Source organism: Microcebus murinus, chromosome 1, assembly GCF_040939455.1.
Source record: "Microcebus murinus isolate Inina chromosome 1, M.murinus_Inina_mat1.0, whole genome shotgun sequence".
NCBI lineage: Eukaryota > Metazoa > Chordata > Mammalia > Primates > Cheirogaleidae > Microcebus > Microcebus murinus.
The window spans coordinates 154661638-154680055 of NC_134104.1; the positions used below are offsets into that span (position 1 = coordinate 154661638).

Consider the following 18418-nt stretch of genomic DNA (forward strand, 5'->3'; position numbering starts at 1 on the left):
TTCTAGGCCCTTGTCCTGTTAGAAAGGAAGAGTGGGGTCTCAAGTATGGTGTACAATCAAGAAATCCCTCTTTGGTGCTTCCAGCCTCCAACTATGGGTCAGCCCTGTCTATGGCCTTGTCCTTGGTTGAAGGTTGGCTGTTAACTCTCAGGACTGACTGAGCCTCACCTTCTATTCCAATGTCTTCTATAGCTTCTCTGAAGCCAACAGTGTTGGGCCCCTGTGTACATGTGAGCTGTAGCTGGGCAAACAGAAGCCACTTCCATGAAGGGGCAGAGCCCAGCACCCAGGTATGTCCTGAAAAGAAGATCCTTCTCTGATGATGTCCAGCCCAGAGGTCAGGGCAAAGTGGAGAACCAGGAAGGTAAGTCCATCCTCTGGGTGTGTTTCTTTCAGACATGAGAACTGGGGAGAGGGTGGTGGTAGGGATTAGGGGTAAGGATCATGGGTTACCTAGCTCCACGAGGCCAGAGCTGAACCTTCTGCCTCCTGGTTCCCAGTATGCCCCAGATAGAACTCTTTGGGAGCACTCATTAGAGCACAGTCTGATTTGACTCAGACTTTCGTAGATGCTGAACCCTACAGGCATAAATAGGATAAGACAGGATAAGATGGGTCGGGAATACAGGGTGATTCCAAGATCCATCCCTTGCTGTCTAGTTGGCATCTCATATGATCCTAAATGGACCCTGGGCCCACCTCCACCTGAGCAGAGAGATCTGGTGGAGATCTTAGATGTGAGTGAAAGCAGTGGCTTGGGAGAGAATGCTCCAAGAGAGGGGTACATGTGCCAGGGAGAAAAGCCAATGTTGAATCTTAAGGAGCCACTCAAAAGGGAGGGAGAGGAAGCAGGGCCTAAAAAAGATTCCAAGAGTCAGGACAAGCAAGAGGAAGACGCTGAGGTCACAAGGGGTGAAACTTTGAAGATGCTAGCAAGATTTCAGTTGAGACAAAGACCATAGGGACCCGCTAGTTTTAGCTATTTGATATTCCATGGTGACTTTTGCAAGAGCAAATTTTTGGGAGCAATGACAGAAGACTGAGGTGGTATATTACAAGGAGGAAGAGCCTGTAAAGGCAGATGGCTTAAAGATTTTGGAGGAGAGGAAGGAGAGAGGGTCTTGGGGTGCTGGGAAGTATCTAAAGGTAGGCGCCTTGTAAGTGCTTAATTGCTGGAGGAGGGGGAGAGAGCTTGGAAAGGTAACAGTGGTAAATGTGAAGGGGTCTCAGGATAGTATGAGCATCCCATTGGGGGTTGACACCAGTGCTCCAAGTGAGAAGCAAGTCTGGTGTGAAGTGGGATGGGAGGATAGAGGCCTTCTAGACAGTGTCTGTGCAGTCTTTAACCAGCCTTGGCACCACCCTTTTTGTCCAGGCCCTCTGACTCCAACTGCCAGCCCCTGAAAGGTCATGGACAGGGATCTGCCCACACTCTGGGCAGGCCAGAAGTCAGGTAGGCCAGGGAATTAATGTCCGTCAACAGCTCTCAACCCATGACTGGTGGGGATTTGAGAATGAGTACCTCAGCTCCCCTTGCTCTTGGGGGCCCATGTTCTACACTGGCTCCCAGAATCCCCAGCAGGATTTGGTCCCAGTTGCCTATAGTAGTTGCTTGATGACACCTCCTTTACTGGCTGCTTTCCCTGTCTCCTTGGCACTGCTGGCATACCCTGGCATCACCTCCCACACTAACTATATGCACTTGTATCTTTGTCTCCAGGTCTGCTTTGGGAAACTAAGACAAGCTCTGTCCATCAAAGGGGACAAGGCAGTGAGCAAACAGACAACTGAAAGGACCTCTTCCCACAGGTACCAGTGACCTATACAAGTGAGCCCTCAGCTTGAAGACAGCTCATACTCTGAATGCTCAGAAGATAGGCAGGGCCAGGGTCTGAGGTAAGTGGGCCCCTGTCACACCAATTTGGTCTTGCCTGAGCCCAGAGTTGGCTAGAGGCATGCCCAGGACTCTAAAGTGCCTTGGGCCCCAGAGTAGCCCAGGTCTCAGGCCCTACAGGATAAGTTCCATGATGATCAACCTGAATGGAACTTGCCTCTGACTCTTCTAGTTCATTGCCTGCTCAGAGTTACCCCTCCCTCCAAGAATTCCCCTCACGCAGGCTTATGGAAGGGCCCGTTAGGCCCTGAGGATGGCACTGTCTGCTCCTCCACCCTCCACTAGCCTCAAAGTGCTCTGTAGGGCCTATTCTGGGGCCTGGTTTGTGCCTGGCCACCTCCACCAGAGGCCCAGGCTACTCCCCAAGTGGCCTCTAGGGGGCGCCGCAGCAAAGCCCATCATTGGGCTTCTGGGAGCTCAGCGGCTGTGCGTGGGCGCCGGCCTCTCACACCCCTAGGTTCTGCGGGCTGGCTCTATAGCCGGTGCACGCAGGCTGGGTCCAGCTCAGAACGACCCCTGCCCCTTTACATTTTGTGCCTCTCACCGCTGCCTCATTTCTACCCCCGCCCAAGGTCGAATCCTAAATCCTGGCAGGCCCAGTGTCCACGTGTCCGTTTGGCTGTCCGTTTGCATGTGACCGTGGGTCGGCGCGCCCTGCTCTGGCCGCGGCATGTGCAGGGTTAAGGCAAGAGGAGGAGGTTTCCCTGAGTCGGGTGGGGAGGGGGGGCTGAGGGGCGGACCTGATCCAGCCCCGCCCCGCGCCGGAGCCGAGCTGGGGGCCCGCCGGATCCCAGCTTCATCCCCAGCCAGATTCGGCGTCAGCGGAGGCGGAACGGCAGACCCCGTGCCCTGGTGTCACTGGAGCCCTGGCCGGTGAGTCCCGCGGGAGCCATGCTCAGGGGAAGTTTGAGGCCCGGAGCACAGAACCCCAAGCGCTTTTGCCCAGCCCCGCCCCCAGCCCCCCGCGAGCTGGAAGTTTGGGGCCAGGAGGCCCTCCTGCCAGGGGTCCAGGAGTGTAACCGAGGGAAAGGGGAGGATGGGGGACCTTGGGGCATCTGCCATGAGAGGACCCAAATGTCTAGTTGGTCATTCCTGCTGAAAACGCCCTGGACTCTGGGACCCTTACAGTCCTGTGCTCATGAGATCCCCAAGTCAGCCCTGACTCTTCTGGACACTAGCGAGTCTCCCCTCTGGGGGCTGGACATGGGCAAACCCCTAAGGGTGGACCTCAAGGGGAGAGTGTGGAACCCTGGTGTCTAGCCTTCCCCACCCACCTCAGTCCCAGACACCCCTGACCCTGGCCTTTTGCTGGTGGGAATAGATGAACCCTGTGAAATGGCCCCAAGGGTGTTATAAGGATACCCAGGAGTCTGGCCCCTGACAGCAGTGTGGGAACCCTGATGGCTGGATCCCAGGCTGCCCAGGGCACACTGGAAGCCAGTAAGGGGAGGATATACAAATAGGACTCACGAAGAACCAGGGTGAGAATTGCTGAGGGGAAAGAAAGGGATCTAGGATGGAAAGTTCTATTCTAGTCACCTTACCTCTCACCTAGATCCAGATTTGACCCAGTTGCTCCAAGTGGTTAGGTCAGGGGGTGGGAAGGAGAGTCCCTCATACTCCCATAGGAAGGAGGAAAGTTGCCTGAGGCGTGTCCTCTCCCCTCCAGGAGGGCCTCCTCAGTGTACTAGCCAGAAGGAATGGGTCCTCCCCCTCTGCCTTTCCCACCAGTGTTTTGGGCTAGCCCTGCTGTCAGTTACAGGCTGCTCATGTGTCCCCCAAGGGGCTGGTCAGTGGCACTGACCCTTTGTTTTACCTCTTTCCTCCAGGTGAAGGCAAGGTCTCTGGACTGGTCAGACATCCCCTTGTGGCCCTGGCAGAATCAACATGAGGCTCTGTCATGCCTCCCCAGTGAGGCCTGTAGCCTGAGCAGATAGCATGGCCTGCCACTGACAGTGAAAGCCATGGCTACAGGAGGTGGTCGGGCCTTTGCTTGGCAGGTGTTCCCCCCAATGCCCACTTGCCGGGTGTATGGCACAGTGGCGCACCAGGAGGGGCACTTGTTGGTGCTGGGGGGCTGTGGCCAGGCTGGACTGCCCCTGGACACTGCTGAGACACTGGATATGGCCTCACACACATGGCTGGCACTGGCGCCCCTGCCCACTGCCCGGGCTGGCGCAGCTGCTGTGGTTCTGGGCAAGCAGGTGCTAGTGGTGGGTGGTGTGGATGAGGTCCAGAGTCCAGTAGCTGCTGTGGAGGCCTTCTTGGCTGATGAAGGCCGCTGGGAGCGTCGGGCCACCCTCCCTCAAGCAGCCATGGGGGTTGCAACTGTGGAAAGAGGTGAGTGGCCTTCCAAGGAAAGCCTCTCAGGTGCCCCAACACCCTCCATTCTCTCCTTAGTACCTTACCCTCAGAGTAAATAAGGGCTGTAATTTTTGCATGGATGCCCTGGACGTGGCCTTGCCTCCTGTATCTTCTCCACCTAGCTTTGGGCTAGGCTTACGGCAGCCTTCTGTTAACTGCCTTTTCTGGCTATGAGGTGGGAGGCAGAACCCAGGCTGACCTCCAGGATGATGGGAGAACCCAGCCACATCCCTGCACCATTCCTCATTTCTAAAAGATGAGGGGCAGGATGGCCTAATGACGCCTAGGGTTATAAATAGTCTGGGGTGAGGGAGGGGAGGAGGGCCTTGGCTCAGAGCCTGGGAAGTACTTTGACTCCTCTCTCCCCTCCACACACACCAGGGAGCTTGATATGGACAAAGGCCAAGCTGACTCGGGGACATGGTTGCTATGGAAGCCCCTAGCTGACTGGCTCTTCATCCCAAGTCCCCCAGACATGCTCCTAGCTGACCCAGAGGGCCTAACAGAGAGCAAGAACCTACTTTAGTTTAAGAGTGTGGTGCAGAGGTGCTGGCAAGGCTCCTGGGGCAGAAGGCTTGTGGCTAACACCTCTACCTTGCAGACCCAATCCCCTCTCCCAGCCCTACCCCAGCTGATCTCCAGAGCCCCCTCCCCAGACTGAACTCCATGCTGAGCAGGTCCCCATACTCTCCCCACCCCTGGCTTAAACCACTCCAAGCCTCCTCCCCCAAGGGGAGCCTCCACCTTTCGGCCTCTAGGTCTGACCACCGGTCCAGGCCAGCCCTGCTTGGATGCCAGACTCCGTTGCCATAGCGTCTCCAGGGAGACAGAGACAGATTATAATTAGATCGGCTGCCTCCTGCTCTTCATTCAGAGGGGCCCTGGCCAGAATGGGAATCCCAGCTCTCCCAACCCCCTCTAGGCAAGCAGTAGAGTTTCTGCTGCTGGAGAGGGGTGCCACAAACACATGGATCTCCAGCCCTGACCAGGGCAACTGTCAGGGTGGGGTGCCCTGGCCAGGCTAGGGTGCAGTCTGAACTACTCTTTTCTATGCAGATGGTATGGTGTATGCTCTGGGGGGAATGGGCTCTGACACGGCCCCCCAGGCCCAGGTACGGGTGTATGAGCCCCGCCGGGACTGCTGGCTTTCGCTACCCTCCATGCCCACACCCTGCTATGGGGCCTCCACCTTCCTGCACGGGAACAAGATCTATGTCTTGGGTAAGGCCCTGGGAGATATGAGAAAAGGGCTCAGAGTTCAGAAGTCCTCATCCCCATAGGTTGGCTGGCATAGGGATCAGGCTCAGTCCAGGATGGCAGAACAAGAGAAGCTTTGCTGGGATGATCCAGGCCTGTTCTGAGGCTCTGACCTTGGTGGTTCTGCTGGGGTTGGAAAACCAAACCCCAGTGTCTAAGGGTTTGTGAAGTGGTTGATCCATGTGCAAGTATGCACACAACTGGGTATAGGAGGCTGGGCCAGGCAGGTCAGCAACCTGGTGAGGAGCCCACCAAGTCCCCTGGGCTTCCTCGCAGGTACTCCAATTTCATTGACAGGGGGCCGCCAAGGCAAACTCCCAGTGACTGCTTTTGAAGCCTTTGATCTGGAGGCCTGTACCTGGACCCGGCACCCAAGCCTGCCCAGCCGCCGGGCCTTCGCTGGCTGTGCCATGGCCGAAGGCAGTGTCTTTAGCCTGGGTGGCCTGCAGCAGCCTGGGCCCCACAATTTCTACTCCCGCCCACACTTTGTCAACACTGTGGAGATGTTTGACCTGGAACATGGTAAGCAGTGGCTATCCTGGCTATCTTCCCACTCTCCATGGGATGGAGGGGCATAGTGGTTATGTGACTTGAACCGACCTCCCCTTTCCTGCAGGGTCATGGACCAAGCTGCCTCGAAGCCTGCGCATGAGAGATAAGAGGGCTGACTTTGTGGTTGGCTCCCTTGGGGGCCACGTTGTGGCCATTGGGGGGCTTGGTAAGTCTCTGTGGGGCTAGAGAGAGGAAGGAGGCCCAAGATAGGAAAGAGTAGCACCCAGCATGAGTGCCATTTTCTGCCCTTCTCCAGGGGTCAGGGCTTTGTGAGCTCCTTTCCCTACCAATGAAGCAGGCAGGATGTGGTCTGCCTGGCCTGCTTTCAGGGTATCCTCTAGTGCCTGACTAAGGGCTCTGTACCAGCAGGGGCCTAGGAGACAGAAGCAGGACAAATGACTACTGAATGCCCAGCCAAGTGCACAAATAGAAACATGAATAAATAAATGATAAACAGGGACAATGAAGAACAAGGCACTGGTAGCTCATCTGGGAATGATACCTACTAGACTACTACTACTACTACTCTGGGCTCAGGAAGCAAAAGGGCTTGGAGCCCCTTTAGCCTGTGCCTCTTAACAACCTTCTATCTCCTTCCTGCAGGAAACCAGCCATGCCCTCTGGGCTCTGTGGAGAGCTTCAGCCTTGCACGAAGGCGCTGGGAGGCACTGCCTGCCATGCCCACAGCCCGCTGCTCCTGCTCTAGCCTACAGGCTGGGCCCCGGCTGTTTGTTATTGGGGGTGTGGCCCAGGGTCCCAGTCAAGCTGTGGAGGCACTGTGTCTGGGTGATGGAGTATGAAGGCCTGATAAGATCTGTCGACCAGAGCAGCTCAGTGCCAGAGGCAGAGGTCTATGGCTCCTTTTGCTGCTGAGGACACTCACTGTGGCTCTGTGGGATGAGAGAGGCACATGGGCAGGCACTTGAAACACCACCTTGGGGACTTGGGTTAGGGGAGCCTTTGTCTTTAGTGCAGGACACACATATGCTTACCATGTGTACCTACCTTTATCACCATGCATTCATGGACCATGCATAGCTCCACCCTTGCCCTGGATCCTACTAGGCCCTCTGTCCAGCTGGGAAGTGGAAAGAGGGAAGAGCTGGCCTCATGCCCTACAGGGTCAGTGCCTATCTGTAGTTGACCAGGCCTACCTTAGTGGCCATTCCTGAAAAATGCCAGCTGCCAACCTGCCTTGAGGGTCCCTGTTAGACCCAGGAGAATTCAGAGAGGGTAGGGGACACAGAGGGAATGGAGAGAATTTAGGAACTGCCAGAGGGCCAGAGGAATGCTGGTTTGGGGCCCTCTACACTGTTGGTTGTATGACTTTGGGCAAGTCATTTCACCTCTCTGTGCCTCAGCATCCTCATCTGTAAATGGGGATCTCTGAAACCTTACTGCCCTTCCTACCTCACAGGGCTGTTGTGAGGACCCAGGGACTTTGGATGTGCAAGTAAAAGTGCTGCTAAAATCTGGTGTGTAGCCCCTGGTGTGGACTCCCATGTTGCCTCAACAGCCCCTGTCCTCAGCGCTCCCAGGGATGAGGGTCCAGAGGGAGCCTCTTGGAGCCCAATTTGCACATTGTCAGGCAAGCTGGTGGAGGAAACCAACACAGAGGTGCCTCTATTTGGGGAATGGGCTGGTCTCTGCCCTCAGAGTGATCTGGTGTCTTAGCTCCATCTAAGTTTCAGCTTCTCCTTTGGTGACATGGGATCGCAACCCTCCCCTACTGTCCTGAGTGTTAGAGGGCACTGATAGGGATGGCTAGAGAAGTGTTAATAACAATAACACAACACCATAGGGTTAGAACGACGTCCAGGTCCAAGTCACACAGTGTCTCCTCAGGGTCTCTGCTCATCCCCATAGGAAGGGGTGGTCCAGTGGGTGCTATGGCCAGGGCAGTCTCCCTCTGTCCCAGCTCTGGGGCAGTCATCTTTTGTGCAGGACTGTGTGGCCACCCACTAAACCCCTCGAGAGCAGGAGCTTCCTGTGGCCAACCCTTGCCTCTTCCAGCCTTTGCTGCACACTACTAGGGGCCTTTGGCTCTGCTCTCCCTGCAACTACACTGAGTACAAGGGGCTCACAGCTGAGTTTGCTGTAAGAACAAGAAGTATTTGGGGCCCTGGAATCCATCTGCTGTGGTTTTTCCGCCTTCTGATTCCCTGCAACAGGCAATAGGGGCCCTCCTTAATGGTACGGGGTCTTGGCCCACAGTCTTGGCAACTCTCTGGGATTCTTAGCCTCTTGCAGGCTTTATCCTTTCTTATTCAGTGTCAGGGCTCCCTGGACAGCATCTCCTATGCCCAGTACACAAACACCATGGGCATAAGTGCCATGGGAGCCAGGCACAGGGCCTGCCAGCACACCACTGCTGTCCAGCCTCTGAGACCTCTGCAAGTATACATAAGCTGCTGTGTCAGCTGTTATTGTTTAATGCTTTGGACCAGTTTAGACACTCAGCGACCCCAGCATGAAGGTAGTGCTGCAGCAGCTTGGGTCTCGGAACCCCCAGGATGTCAGGCAGTGTGTTGGGGACTGGTGCCCGGGGCCCTACCTTGTCACTACCACAGTGACCACCCCGGGATGGTTGGCAGAAGTTCTGCTGGTAGGTGGTGCTGGCTCGGGGAGGCTGGACCTGCACAAAGTGGACGAGGCGCTGGGGGAGGCCACTGAGTCCTGGGCTTGGCCGGAAATCAGTCTGGTAGGAAGATTCCAGGGGCCCTTGGTGGCGAAACTCCGTCTCACAGGGTGCCCAACGCAGGAAGGTGTGTCGCTGCCACAAACGCTCCAGGTCTTTTCGCCTTCCGATTCCCTGCAGTAGGCAATAGGGGCCCTCCTCAACGGTACGGGCCCTTGGCCCACAGTCCTGGCACCAGGCACCTCCTTGGGCCCCTCCTAACCTCAAGTCTGCTTGGTGATGCCTGTCCTGTACCCTGGCCTCCTTGGCCTGCCTCCCTAGCGATGCCTTCCATTCCAGGGTGAAGCACCCAGAAAGTCAGTGGCCCTCAGGATATTTGCACATTGTCAGGCAAGCTGGTGGAGGAAACCAACACAGAGATGCCTCTATTTGGGGAATGGGCTACTTCCCAGAAAAGAAAAGGTTGTGGGGAAGATAAGCTGTTTGCATAAGGAGCCCTCCCTCAATACCTTACCCCTTCCACCCTACCACCTGCTCTGTCCTGACTTAAACTGAGGCTGGGGGACTGCCCATTCTCCCTCTCTTCAGCACTCACTTTGTCGAAGGAAGTACGGTTGTCATGCTTGGAGAAGAAGTGTCGCTGTGCTGGCTCCTTGAAAGACAGTGAGAAATAAGGTGAATGAAGAAAATGATGCTTACTCCCCGCACAAGAAATTACCTCAGGGCCCACAATGGAGGGAAGCTGCTAGGAGCCACTACCCCTGAACTGCTAAACTGCCAACACACTGAAAAAGCAGAGACAAAGTAAAGCAACACTTCACTCCTGGGGTATTTCATCTAGGGACTTGCCCTGAAGAGGAAGCCACTGACTGAAGAGGGGGCTAAGGCATCTGCCAGGACATCCTGCCATCAGGGCAGCAGTGGTTGAGTTTCATGTTGGGCCTTTTATTTATTTATTTATTTATTTATTTATTTATTTATTTATTTTTTTGAGACAGAGTCTCACTTTGTTGCCCAGGCTAGAGTGAGTGCCATGGCGTCAGCCTAGCTCATAGCAACCTCAAACTCCTGGCTCAAGCAATCCTCCTGCCTCAGCCTCCCGAGTAGCTGGGACTACAGGCATTCGCCACCATGCCCGGCTAATTTTTTGTATGTATATTAGTTGGCCAATTAATTTCTTTCTATTTTATAGTAGAGACGGTGTCTCGCTCTTGCTCAGGCTGGTTTCGAACTCCTGACCTCGAGCAATCAGCCCGCCTCGGCCTCCCAGAGAGCTAGGATTACAGGCGTGAGCCACCGCGCCTGGCCCATGTTGGGCCTTTTAATGCTCAGGACTTCTCCTCCCCTCTGTCCACACTTACTCCTTCATCAGCATACCCAGGCTCTTGGCTCTAAATGCCATCTGGAAACTGAAATTTGTATCTCTAGCTCACGTTCTCTCATGAACTCCAGACTCGATATGGAGTAGCAACTGCCTACTCCACATGTCCATGTCAATGCCTAATGGGCCGTCTCCAAACACATGAATGAGCTTTGGATCACCCCTAAACCCACTCCACCTAGAGCCTCAGCAGCTTAGGCCATAGCAGCTAGATCCTGCCAAACACCTCAAGTCCCCTTGATTCTTTTTTCTCATTTCCCATACATTGAATGTGCCAGGAAATCCTGTTGATACTTCCATCAAAATGTACCCAGGATCAGATTGCTCCTCAGCATGCTTGCTGCTTTTCCTGGTCTAAGCCACTTTCCTCATTTCAAGAGTTTCCTGCCTGGAATCCCTGCTTTCAAGCTTGCCCCTCCAGTCTATTGTCCTCTTAGCAGCCAGAATAATTGTTAGTACATAAATCAGATCACATCAGTTTGTTTAAAATCCACAATAGTTTGTAACAGCCAAAGTCATCACAGTGGTCCATGAGACACATACGATATTGGTCCTTCTGTTACCTCCAGACATGCTGGTCTCCCCACTTTTCCTCAGATACACCAGGTACTCCCACCTCAGGCCTTAGCACCACCTGTTCCTTCTGCTGGCCATATAGTTCTCTCTCACCTCCTTCTTGAGAGGACTTCCTTGAGCACTATGCCAGTAGTCCCATCACCCCCAACTCTGCATTTTCCACCTCCTAACACACTATGTGATTATTATTATGTTGCTTATCATCTGATAATATGTTGCCTTATTATATGTTGCCTATCATCTGATGCCCCCCATTATAACATAACATGTGGGCAAAGGTTATTGTCTGCCTTGCTCTGTAACTCCAGCACTGAGAACAAAGCCTGGCACTGTGCTCAATAAATGTTTGCTGTTAAATTAATGAACTGGAATAGAAGGTCCTGGACTGGGGGATTTCCTTTGGCTCAATTGGGGCCAGAGAGCCTTGTTGTATCCTCAGACAGAGAAAGACTATCTCTCAGGCCTCCAGAGCTTGGCAGGAATCTCTTCCAAGTCCATCTCCTTGCCTTCTTGCTTGGCCTCTGTTCCCTGAGTGATCCCCTCACCAGCCACTCAGCTGCTTCTGTTGCAGACCTTAAGTGGCCTGATCTGGTGAGTTCAGGCTTGGCTGGGTTGGAGGTATGATCAATGGCTGACAGCATGTTCCCAGATTAAACTCAGGGGCTGGCTCTATCTCTGATCCCTGAACTAGAATCTTCAGGGTAGAGCCTGTTGTATGTATCTTTAACAAGCTCTCCTCTTAGGAGCTCTTGCCTACTGGATAGCCAGTAGCAGTCTCCAAACAGAATGAAAGTCCGAAGAAGGTTAGAAGCTGACCAGCCTTACCTCTCATAACTCATAAAGCAAGCTGACACAATGGGGATTAAAAACCCAGGGCCTTTTTAGAAAAAAAGCATAGAAAATCTTCAGAATCTAGAGCTAGGCAAAGAGTTATCAGACTTAACACCAAAAGCAAGAGCCATAAAGGAAAAACAATTGATAAATTTGACCTCATCAAAACTTTTTAAAGTTTTTCTCTATGAAAGCCTATATGAAGAAGATGAAAAACAAGCCACAGACTGGGAGAAAATATTTACAAACCACATATCCAACAAACAACTAGTATCTCGAATATATAAAGAACACTCACAACTCAACAGTAAAATAACAAACAATCTAATTAGAAAAGAAGCAAACAACATGAAGCCTCACTGAAAATGATATACAGATGGCAAATAACACATGAAAACATGTTCAACATTATTAAACATCAGGGAAATGCAAATTAAAACCACAATGAGATATCACTACACATCTAACAGAATGGCTAAAATTAAAAATAGAGACAACACCAGAAGTTGGTGAGAATGCAGAGAAACTGGATCATTCATGCATTCCTGGTAGAAATGTAAAATGGTGCAGTTACTCTGGAAAACAATTTGGCAGTTGCTTTAAAAAATTAAACATGCAACTACCATATGACCCATTAATTGTATTCTTGGGCACTTATCTCAGGAAGACAAAAACTTACGTTCACCCAAAAATCTGTGCACATTCATAACAGCTTTTTATTTGTATAAGCCAAAAAAACTGGAATTATCTCAGATATCCTTTAACAGGTAAATGGTTAAACAAACCGGTACATGCATACCATGGAATACTATTCAGTAATGAAAAGAAATAAACAACTGGGCCGGGCGCGGTGGCTCAAGCCTGTAATCCTAGCACTCTGGGAGGCCGAGGCGGGCGGATTACTTGAGGTCAGGAGTTCGAAACCAGCCTGAGCAAGAGCGAGACCCCGTCTCTACTATAAATAGAAAGAAATTAATTGGTCAATTAATATATATATATATAAATTAGCCAGGCATGGTGGCACATGCCTGTAGTCCCAGCTACTCAGGAGGCTGAGGCAGAAGGATCACTTGAGCCCAGGAGTTTGAGGTTGCTGTGAGCTAGGCTGACGCCACGGCACTCACTCTAGCCTGGGCAACAAGCGAGACTCTGTCTCAAAAAAAAAAAAAAAAAAAAAAAGAAATAAACAACTGATACACATAACAACTTGGATGAATTTCTAGAAAATTATGCTGAGCAAGAAAAGCCAATCTTCAAAGGTTGCCTACTGTATTAGTCCACTTATATAACATTTTTAAGTGACCAACTTTATAAATGGAGGACAAATTGGTGGTTAGGGACAGGGGAGCAGAGTTGGAGAATTGGGAGGCAGATGAGTGAAGTTATAAAAGGGTAGCAACAGGGATCCTTGTGATGTTGGTCAATATCTTAACTGTAGTGGTAGTTACATGAACCTACAGAGGTAATAAAATTTTATAGGTCTTAATAAACACCCACACCCACCCACCCACACACACACACACAAATGAGTACAAGTAAAACTGAGGAAATCTGAACCAGATTGGTGATTGCATCAATGCCCTGGTCCTGATATTATACTATAGCTTTGCAAAATTTTACCACTGAGGGAAACCAGGCAAAACATAGAAGAGATCTCTGTTATTTCTTACAACTGTTTATGACTCTATAATCATCTCAATAAAAATTTCAATTTTAGAAAAACCTGGGAACTTGGAGCAATTTCCAATTGACCCCCAATTTCTCCTTTGTCTCTATCCTCAGCTGTGTACCGAATGGTACACAGCCCTAGAATGCAGATGACTTTGTTGTTGGAGGCAGCTCTGATTGGAAATTCATTATTCCTACAGTGGCAAGATAATCTGTTGATTCCCATTGATTCGAGGTTTTTTGTTTTTGCTTTTTGTTTTTTTTTTTAGTTTTATCTTGGGCAATTTATTTTGTAAAATTTTACTTACTTATTTTTTATTTTAGCATATTATGGGGGTACAAATGTTTAGGTTACATATATTGCCTTTGCCTCACCCAGGTCAGAGCCTCAAGCATGTCCATCCCCAAGACGGTGCACATTCATACTCCACACTGCACACTGCACACTGCACCCATATTAGGTGTGCATATATCCATCCCCTCTCCTCCCCTCTCCCACCTGCCTGACACCTGATGAATGTTACTACTACATGAGCACATAAGTGTTGATCAGTTAATACCAATTTGATGGTAAGTACATGTGGTGCTTGTTTTTTCACTCTTTTGATACTTCACTTAATAGAATGGTCTCCTGCTCCATCCAGGATAACATAGAGGTGCTAGATACCATTGTTTTTTGTGGCTCAGTATAACTCCATGATATACATATACCAATTTTATTATTAATACACCCATGTATTGATGGGCACTTGGGTTGCTTCCATATCTTTGCAATTGTGAATTGTGCTGCTATAAACATTCTAGTGCGGATGTCTTTTTATAGAATGTCTTTTTTTCCCTTGGGTAGATGCCCAATGATGGGATTGCTGGATCAAATGGTAGTTCTACTTGTAGCTCTTTGAGTATCTTCATATTACTTTCCATAGACGTTGTACTAGTTTGTGGTCCCACTTGATTCGGAGTTTTGTTCTCTCACAACTGTGGGAAGCACAGTTATTTCCTCTCCACCCAGGCAGTTCTGGGTACTCTCCCTGAGGAAAATTAGCATCTGTAACTTTGTTTTTAGACCATTCAGGACTCCTTTTCCACCATGGTAGTGAAACCCGTAGTTTCTGAACAGGTGGGGGTAGGGCTGGGATTTCATCCTAAGAAGCCTGGGAAAAGAGGTGGGTCTTGTAGAAGGGGCAGTGTTTATATGTGGGAGGAGTGAAGATTCTGCTGGAGGGCGGGCAGTCTGCAGTGAGTGGGATGCTGAGAGAGGAGCATCTGTGGCAGACTGAGGCATAGGGCACAAAAATCATGGCATGGCAGATGAAGGACCTGCCCCCTAGTCATGAATGTTTGAGACTCTTGTCTGACCTTAGTTAGTAATACAAATAGGACCAGAATTACATCTTCTAAGAGGCAAACAGATGAAGGCTAGATATAGATTAATCTTGTTTAGAAATAAAAATGAAAAAGACAAAAAAAAAAAAAAAGAATTTTCGGCCGGGCATGGTGGCTCACAACTATAATCCTAGCACTTTGGAAGGCTGAGGCAGGATGATCACTTGAGGTCAGGAGTTCAAGACCAGCCTGAGCAACCGTGAGACCCCGTCTCTACTAAAAATAGAAAAATTAGCCCAGAACTACTAAAAAATAGAAAAAATTAGCCAGGTGTGGTGGTGCTCACCTGTAGTCCCAGCTACTCAGGAGGCTGAGATAGGAGGATGGCTTAAGCCCAGGAGTTTGAGGTTGCTGTGGGAAGGGCTGATGTCATGGCACTCTAGCCCAGGCAACAGAGTGAGACTCTGTCTCCAAAAAAAAAAGAATTTTCTTGCATCTGAATGTCATGGACAAAATTTTTAACCATCCCCAAACTAAAGGAGAGTGGGATGCTAGGTTTTGAAAAGGCTTTAGACAACAATAGGTGCAATCTGCCAGCCTAAACCTGGTACCTCTCAACCAATGAGAAAATAACATGTGTTCCTTCCCTGAGAAATCCTATTAATTAAAACAGCTTTAGACTTAGAAGGAGCCATGAGACTTGACATTTATACAACTTGAGCCCAAGATACACAGATCATGTTATTTGGAACTGCTACTGCTGCTAGTAAATTCTTTATGTATCAAGTCCTCACTTGTACAGTGCCGAAACATGTCACCTACATGTCTGTTCCTGAGGAACAGGTTTAACAGATTGAGAATATGTTCCAATCTCTGGAGGAAGAGCTGCCACTGAGGGCTACTACAAACATCCAGCAGGAAGTCTGTGGGTTGCTTCTGTCCCTGTACTACCCAGAACCCATCACTCTCAAACTGTAAATGCTAAGGAAGTCCAGTTTCCAGGACCCTGCTCTCAGCCAGGAAAAGCAATTCCTGGGGAATCCAGATGGCAGACAAGTATTAATAGGACCTGGCAAGAGGCTGGGCAGCACAAAGGCACAGTAGGTGAAGCATGTTCTGGGCATCCCTTAAGGTCTCCCTGGGCCCTCCTTCACCTTGCTCTTGCTCAGGAGGCTGACCTGAGTGCACTCATCACCAAGACCCCTTTGATCTGGCCACTGAGAAGCCCTGGGAGGAGATGGAGAAAAAGAGGGAGGAGGCGTTTCTTCTCTTGGCTTTCTTGCAACCAGCTCCCACAGGGCTCTGTCTCTTTACACAGGATCACAGCTACTGTCAGTGTGACCCTATCCACACCTCTCTCTTTCCTTCTGGGTTCTAGGAGCCATGCTTTCCCCTTGTCCCTTTCGGCCCAGTGGTACTGACTGGTTGGTTGTTCCAGTCTGTGAGACTATCTTTTCCTGAGGCCTCCACGCATACTCCTTTATAAATAATCCCCCTGAGTTTTCCTGTTTTCAGTATGCTTTTCACAGTTGGGGCCCTGACTTATAGTGCACTGTACCCCTCCTTGTCTCTAGGCCTGTAAGCAGTGAAGGGCCTGGGACCCTGCACCCCTCTGCTATTCTCTGGAAGCCTGTTCCAGCCACTCTAGGCTGCCTCTGCCATCATTTCTGTTCCAGTCTTCCCTGGCCAAATGTGCAGACCAGTACCCAGCCACCCTCTGCACTACTTCCCTGACCAGAGGAGGCCTCCTCTTCCCAGGAGGCCCTGGACTGTGAGGTTGCCTGTGGGCTGGATCATGGGCTTTCATGACATCAAGGAATCTGAAGTTGTCAGCAAATTCAAGGCTTATGTCATGGGTTCTGGAGGTTATCTCTCCATAGCTATCCACCCCTTCTAGGCCCTGACCATTCCTCCATCTAGAAGGGACAGTGAGCAAGGCTGTCCAGTTTGGCACTCATTCTTTTTCACCCTGTCTATAGGGGGAAGAGCTGACATTTTAGGGAAGAGGGGCAAAACTTCATGCCTGTTCCAGGGATTTGGTGGTCCCAGGTGTCAGTCCAGCTGTGGAAGGGTTGGAGATGATGCTTTTGAGTCCTAGGAGAGGCAGGAACTGGCCCAGTCACCCCCACTGCCCTCAGGGCTGCCTTGTACCTGACATCGCTGCAGGAACACTGCTGGAGGCTGGGGTTTGGCTGCAAGGCGGTATTCTCCAGCACTTTCACTCTTGAACTGGCTTCTGTAGTGCCCATAGAAGCCACTGTTGTGCTATAACAAAAAAGGCATGAGGGTAACCCCACTCAAACCACCACCCTGGGCCCCAGACCTCAGGACCCCATCTGAAGTTTCTAGGGAAGCTAGGCCAGAAGCCCCTGACGGGAATTCCTGACAAAACAGAAATAATCTGAGGAATTGGGAAACTCCTGGAGAGGGGCCAGCAGAGAAGCATCACCATGCATCATTAGGACAATTGGCCTTCGGTGCATTGACCCACTTGGGGGGGGCTATGCATGTGTGGGGAAGGGGTACCATTCACTCAGAGCAGAGTTTTGTGGGCAGGACCACTATCCAGTGGTGTAGCCCTTCCTTAAGGAGTCTGAGAAGTCTCCTTTGTTGTCCTCCCTAATCAAGGGTCCCTGATGAGAGAAGGTCCAATGGATCTTCCTTCTGCCTCTACTGACAAAGTTGTGAATACTCATTTGCCACACACCCTGCTATTCTGGAGTAAAAGGGGCACCCCCTGAAACTGGAGCACTTAAGCAAGGGATAAACTTTCCACAAGGAAAATTTCATCAACAGAGGATACCTTCTGGAGAGAATTTCAGAGAAAGGCACTGGCAGAAGACAGAAATGAGCACCTATCAGGGGGCTATAGAAGAGGCTATATTGTGCCAATGTCATTAGGTGGACACCTGCCTGGGAATTCCTATGGCCCAACCTCTTTGTCCTGTGTCCTCTGTAGAGAGGATGGGTATGTCTGGTTCTCCACAGTCATAACTCTGACCAGAGGAACCTGCCCTGAGTCTGGCCTCTGACAATCACAGTGGGCTTCTCAGCAGGTCTAGGAAGTCCCTATCTTTTTATCCTACTGAAGACTTGAGTCACTTTACTTGTCTGTCCATTCCTCTGCTATCTGTCAAGAACCCCTTGCCCTCTATCAGGTTAATTCAACAGTATTTACTGGACCTTTACTGTATTGTAGGCATGGGGCTGGGCATAGGAAATATAGATGGACAAAAACACAGTCTTTTCCCTCAAAATGTTCCCAGATTAGAGAGCAGTCAAATTCTAGAAGTTTGGCAGGGGGGAGGGGAGCATGGAGGGGGGAATCAAACAATAACCTGGGAATAAAATGGTGTGGCCAGAGGACTAGGAGTTTCATATGGCTCGCAGGAGACCAGGATGCATGTAAGGAGGCATAGTGTCAGGAAGAGTAGGCAGCCTCCATGGGTGACTTCAGGATAGTGGAGGCGAAGTGGGCAGCTCAGGGTCTTCCACTAGGCTAGGCTGGATGCTGGATGCAACCCTTCTCACTTCACTCAGATTTCAGGTACAACCTGAAGGTGAGGGGCCAGGATTAACTATAAAGCACATTCTTACCCAGGAGCCTACTAAAGCTCTTTGCATCTTTCCAGGAAGGGAGCGGAAAAGGCAAACTTTCCTCTTGTCTTTTTGAGGTTACATCTGAGGAAAGAGAATCTCCGGAGGTCAACTTCTTGTTGCTTAGTGACAAAGGGAAGTTATGACTGCACAATGCTGCTGTTTGTTGAGGCAGCACCTGGCCTGTTGCCCTTTTGTCCTTGCTGCTCTATTTCTTCTCTGTGAGAGAAATCTGCCCCCCGGCTTTAACCATCTGGGAGAGCCTTTATATATAGAAACATAAGCGGTAGAGTCTGATGGACTCACAGCCAATGAAATATTAAAGAACATTTCA

General features: G+C 50.6%; 2 protein-coding genes across 2 annotated transcripts; one reads left to right on the forward strand and one right to left on the reverse strand.

Moving 5' to 3' along the window:
- The first annotated feature begins 2633 nt into the window (after positions 1 to 2633).
- Positions 2634 to 7538, forward strand: KLHDC8B (kelch domain containing 8B). The gene is made up of 6 exons (XM_012771250.3): positions 2634 to 2767; positions 3724 to 4234; positions 5315 to 5479; positions 5813 to 6037; positions 6132 to 6233; positions 6671 to 7538. Exons 2-6 carry the CDS (start codon positions 3859 to 3861, stop codon positions 6865 to 6867), a joined length of 1065 nt encoding a protein of 354 aa, XP_012626704.1. The 5' UTR covers positions 2634 to 2767; positions 3724 to 3858; the 3' UTR covers positions 6868 to 7538.
- A 938-nt stretch (positions 7539 to 8476) lies between these two features.
- Positions 8477 to 18215, reverse strand: CIMIP7 (ciliary microtubule inner protein 7). The gene is made up of 4 exons (XM_012771260.3): positions 18085 to 18215; positions 16639 to 16752; positions 9301 to 9357; positions 8477 to 8900 (listed from the first exon to the last, which is right to left on the reverse strand). Exons 1-4 carry the CDS (start codon positions 18109 to 18111, stop codon positions 8484 to 8486), a joined length of 615 nt encoding a protein of 204 aa, XP_012626714.1. The 5' UTR covers positions 18112 to 18215; the 3' UTR covers positions 8477 to 8483.
- Between the last annotated feature and the right edge of the window lie 203 nt (positions 18216 to 18418).

Bases quoted from the DNA above. Each gene is read 5' to 3' on its own strand.
- KLHDC8B (XM_012771250.3), top strand. From the start codon at position 3,859: ATGGCTACAGGAGGTGGTCGGGCCTTTGCTTGGCAGGTGTTCCCCCCA. The intron at 4,235-5,314 runs GTGAGTGGCCTT...TTTTCTATGCAG, and splicing joins GGTTGCAACTGTGGAAAGAG to ATGGTATGGTGTATGCTCTG. The intron at 6,234-6,670 runs GTAAGTCTCTGT...TCCTTCCTGCAG, and splicing joins TGTGGCCATTGGGGGGCTTG to GAAACCAGCCATGCCCTCTG.
- CIMIP7 (XM_012771260.3), bottom strand. From the start codon at position 18,111: ATGCAAAGAGCTTTAGTAGGCTCCTGG. The intron at 16,753-18,084 runs GTAAGAATGTGC...TTTTTGTTATAG, and splicing joins GAGCTTTAGTAGGCTCCTGG to CACAACAGTGGCTTCTATGG. The intron at 8,901-9,300 runs GTGAGTGCTGAA...ACCGTTGAGGAG, and splicing joins ACCGTACTTCCTTCGACAAA to GGCCCCTATTGCCTACTGCA.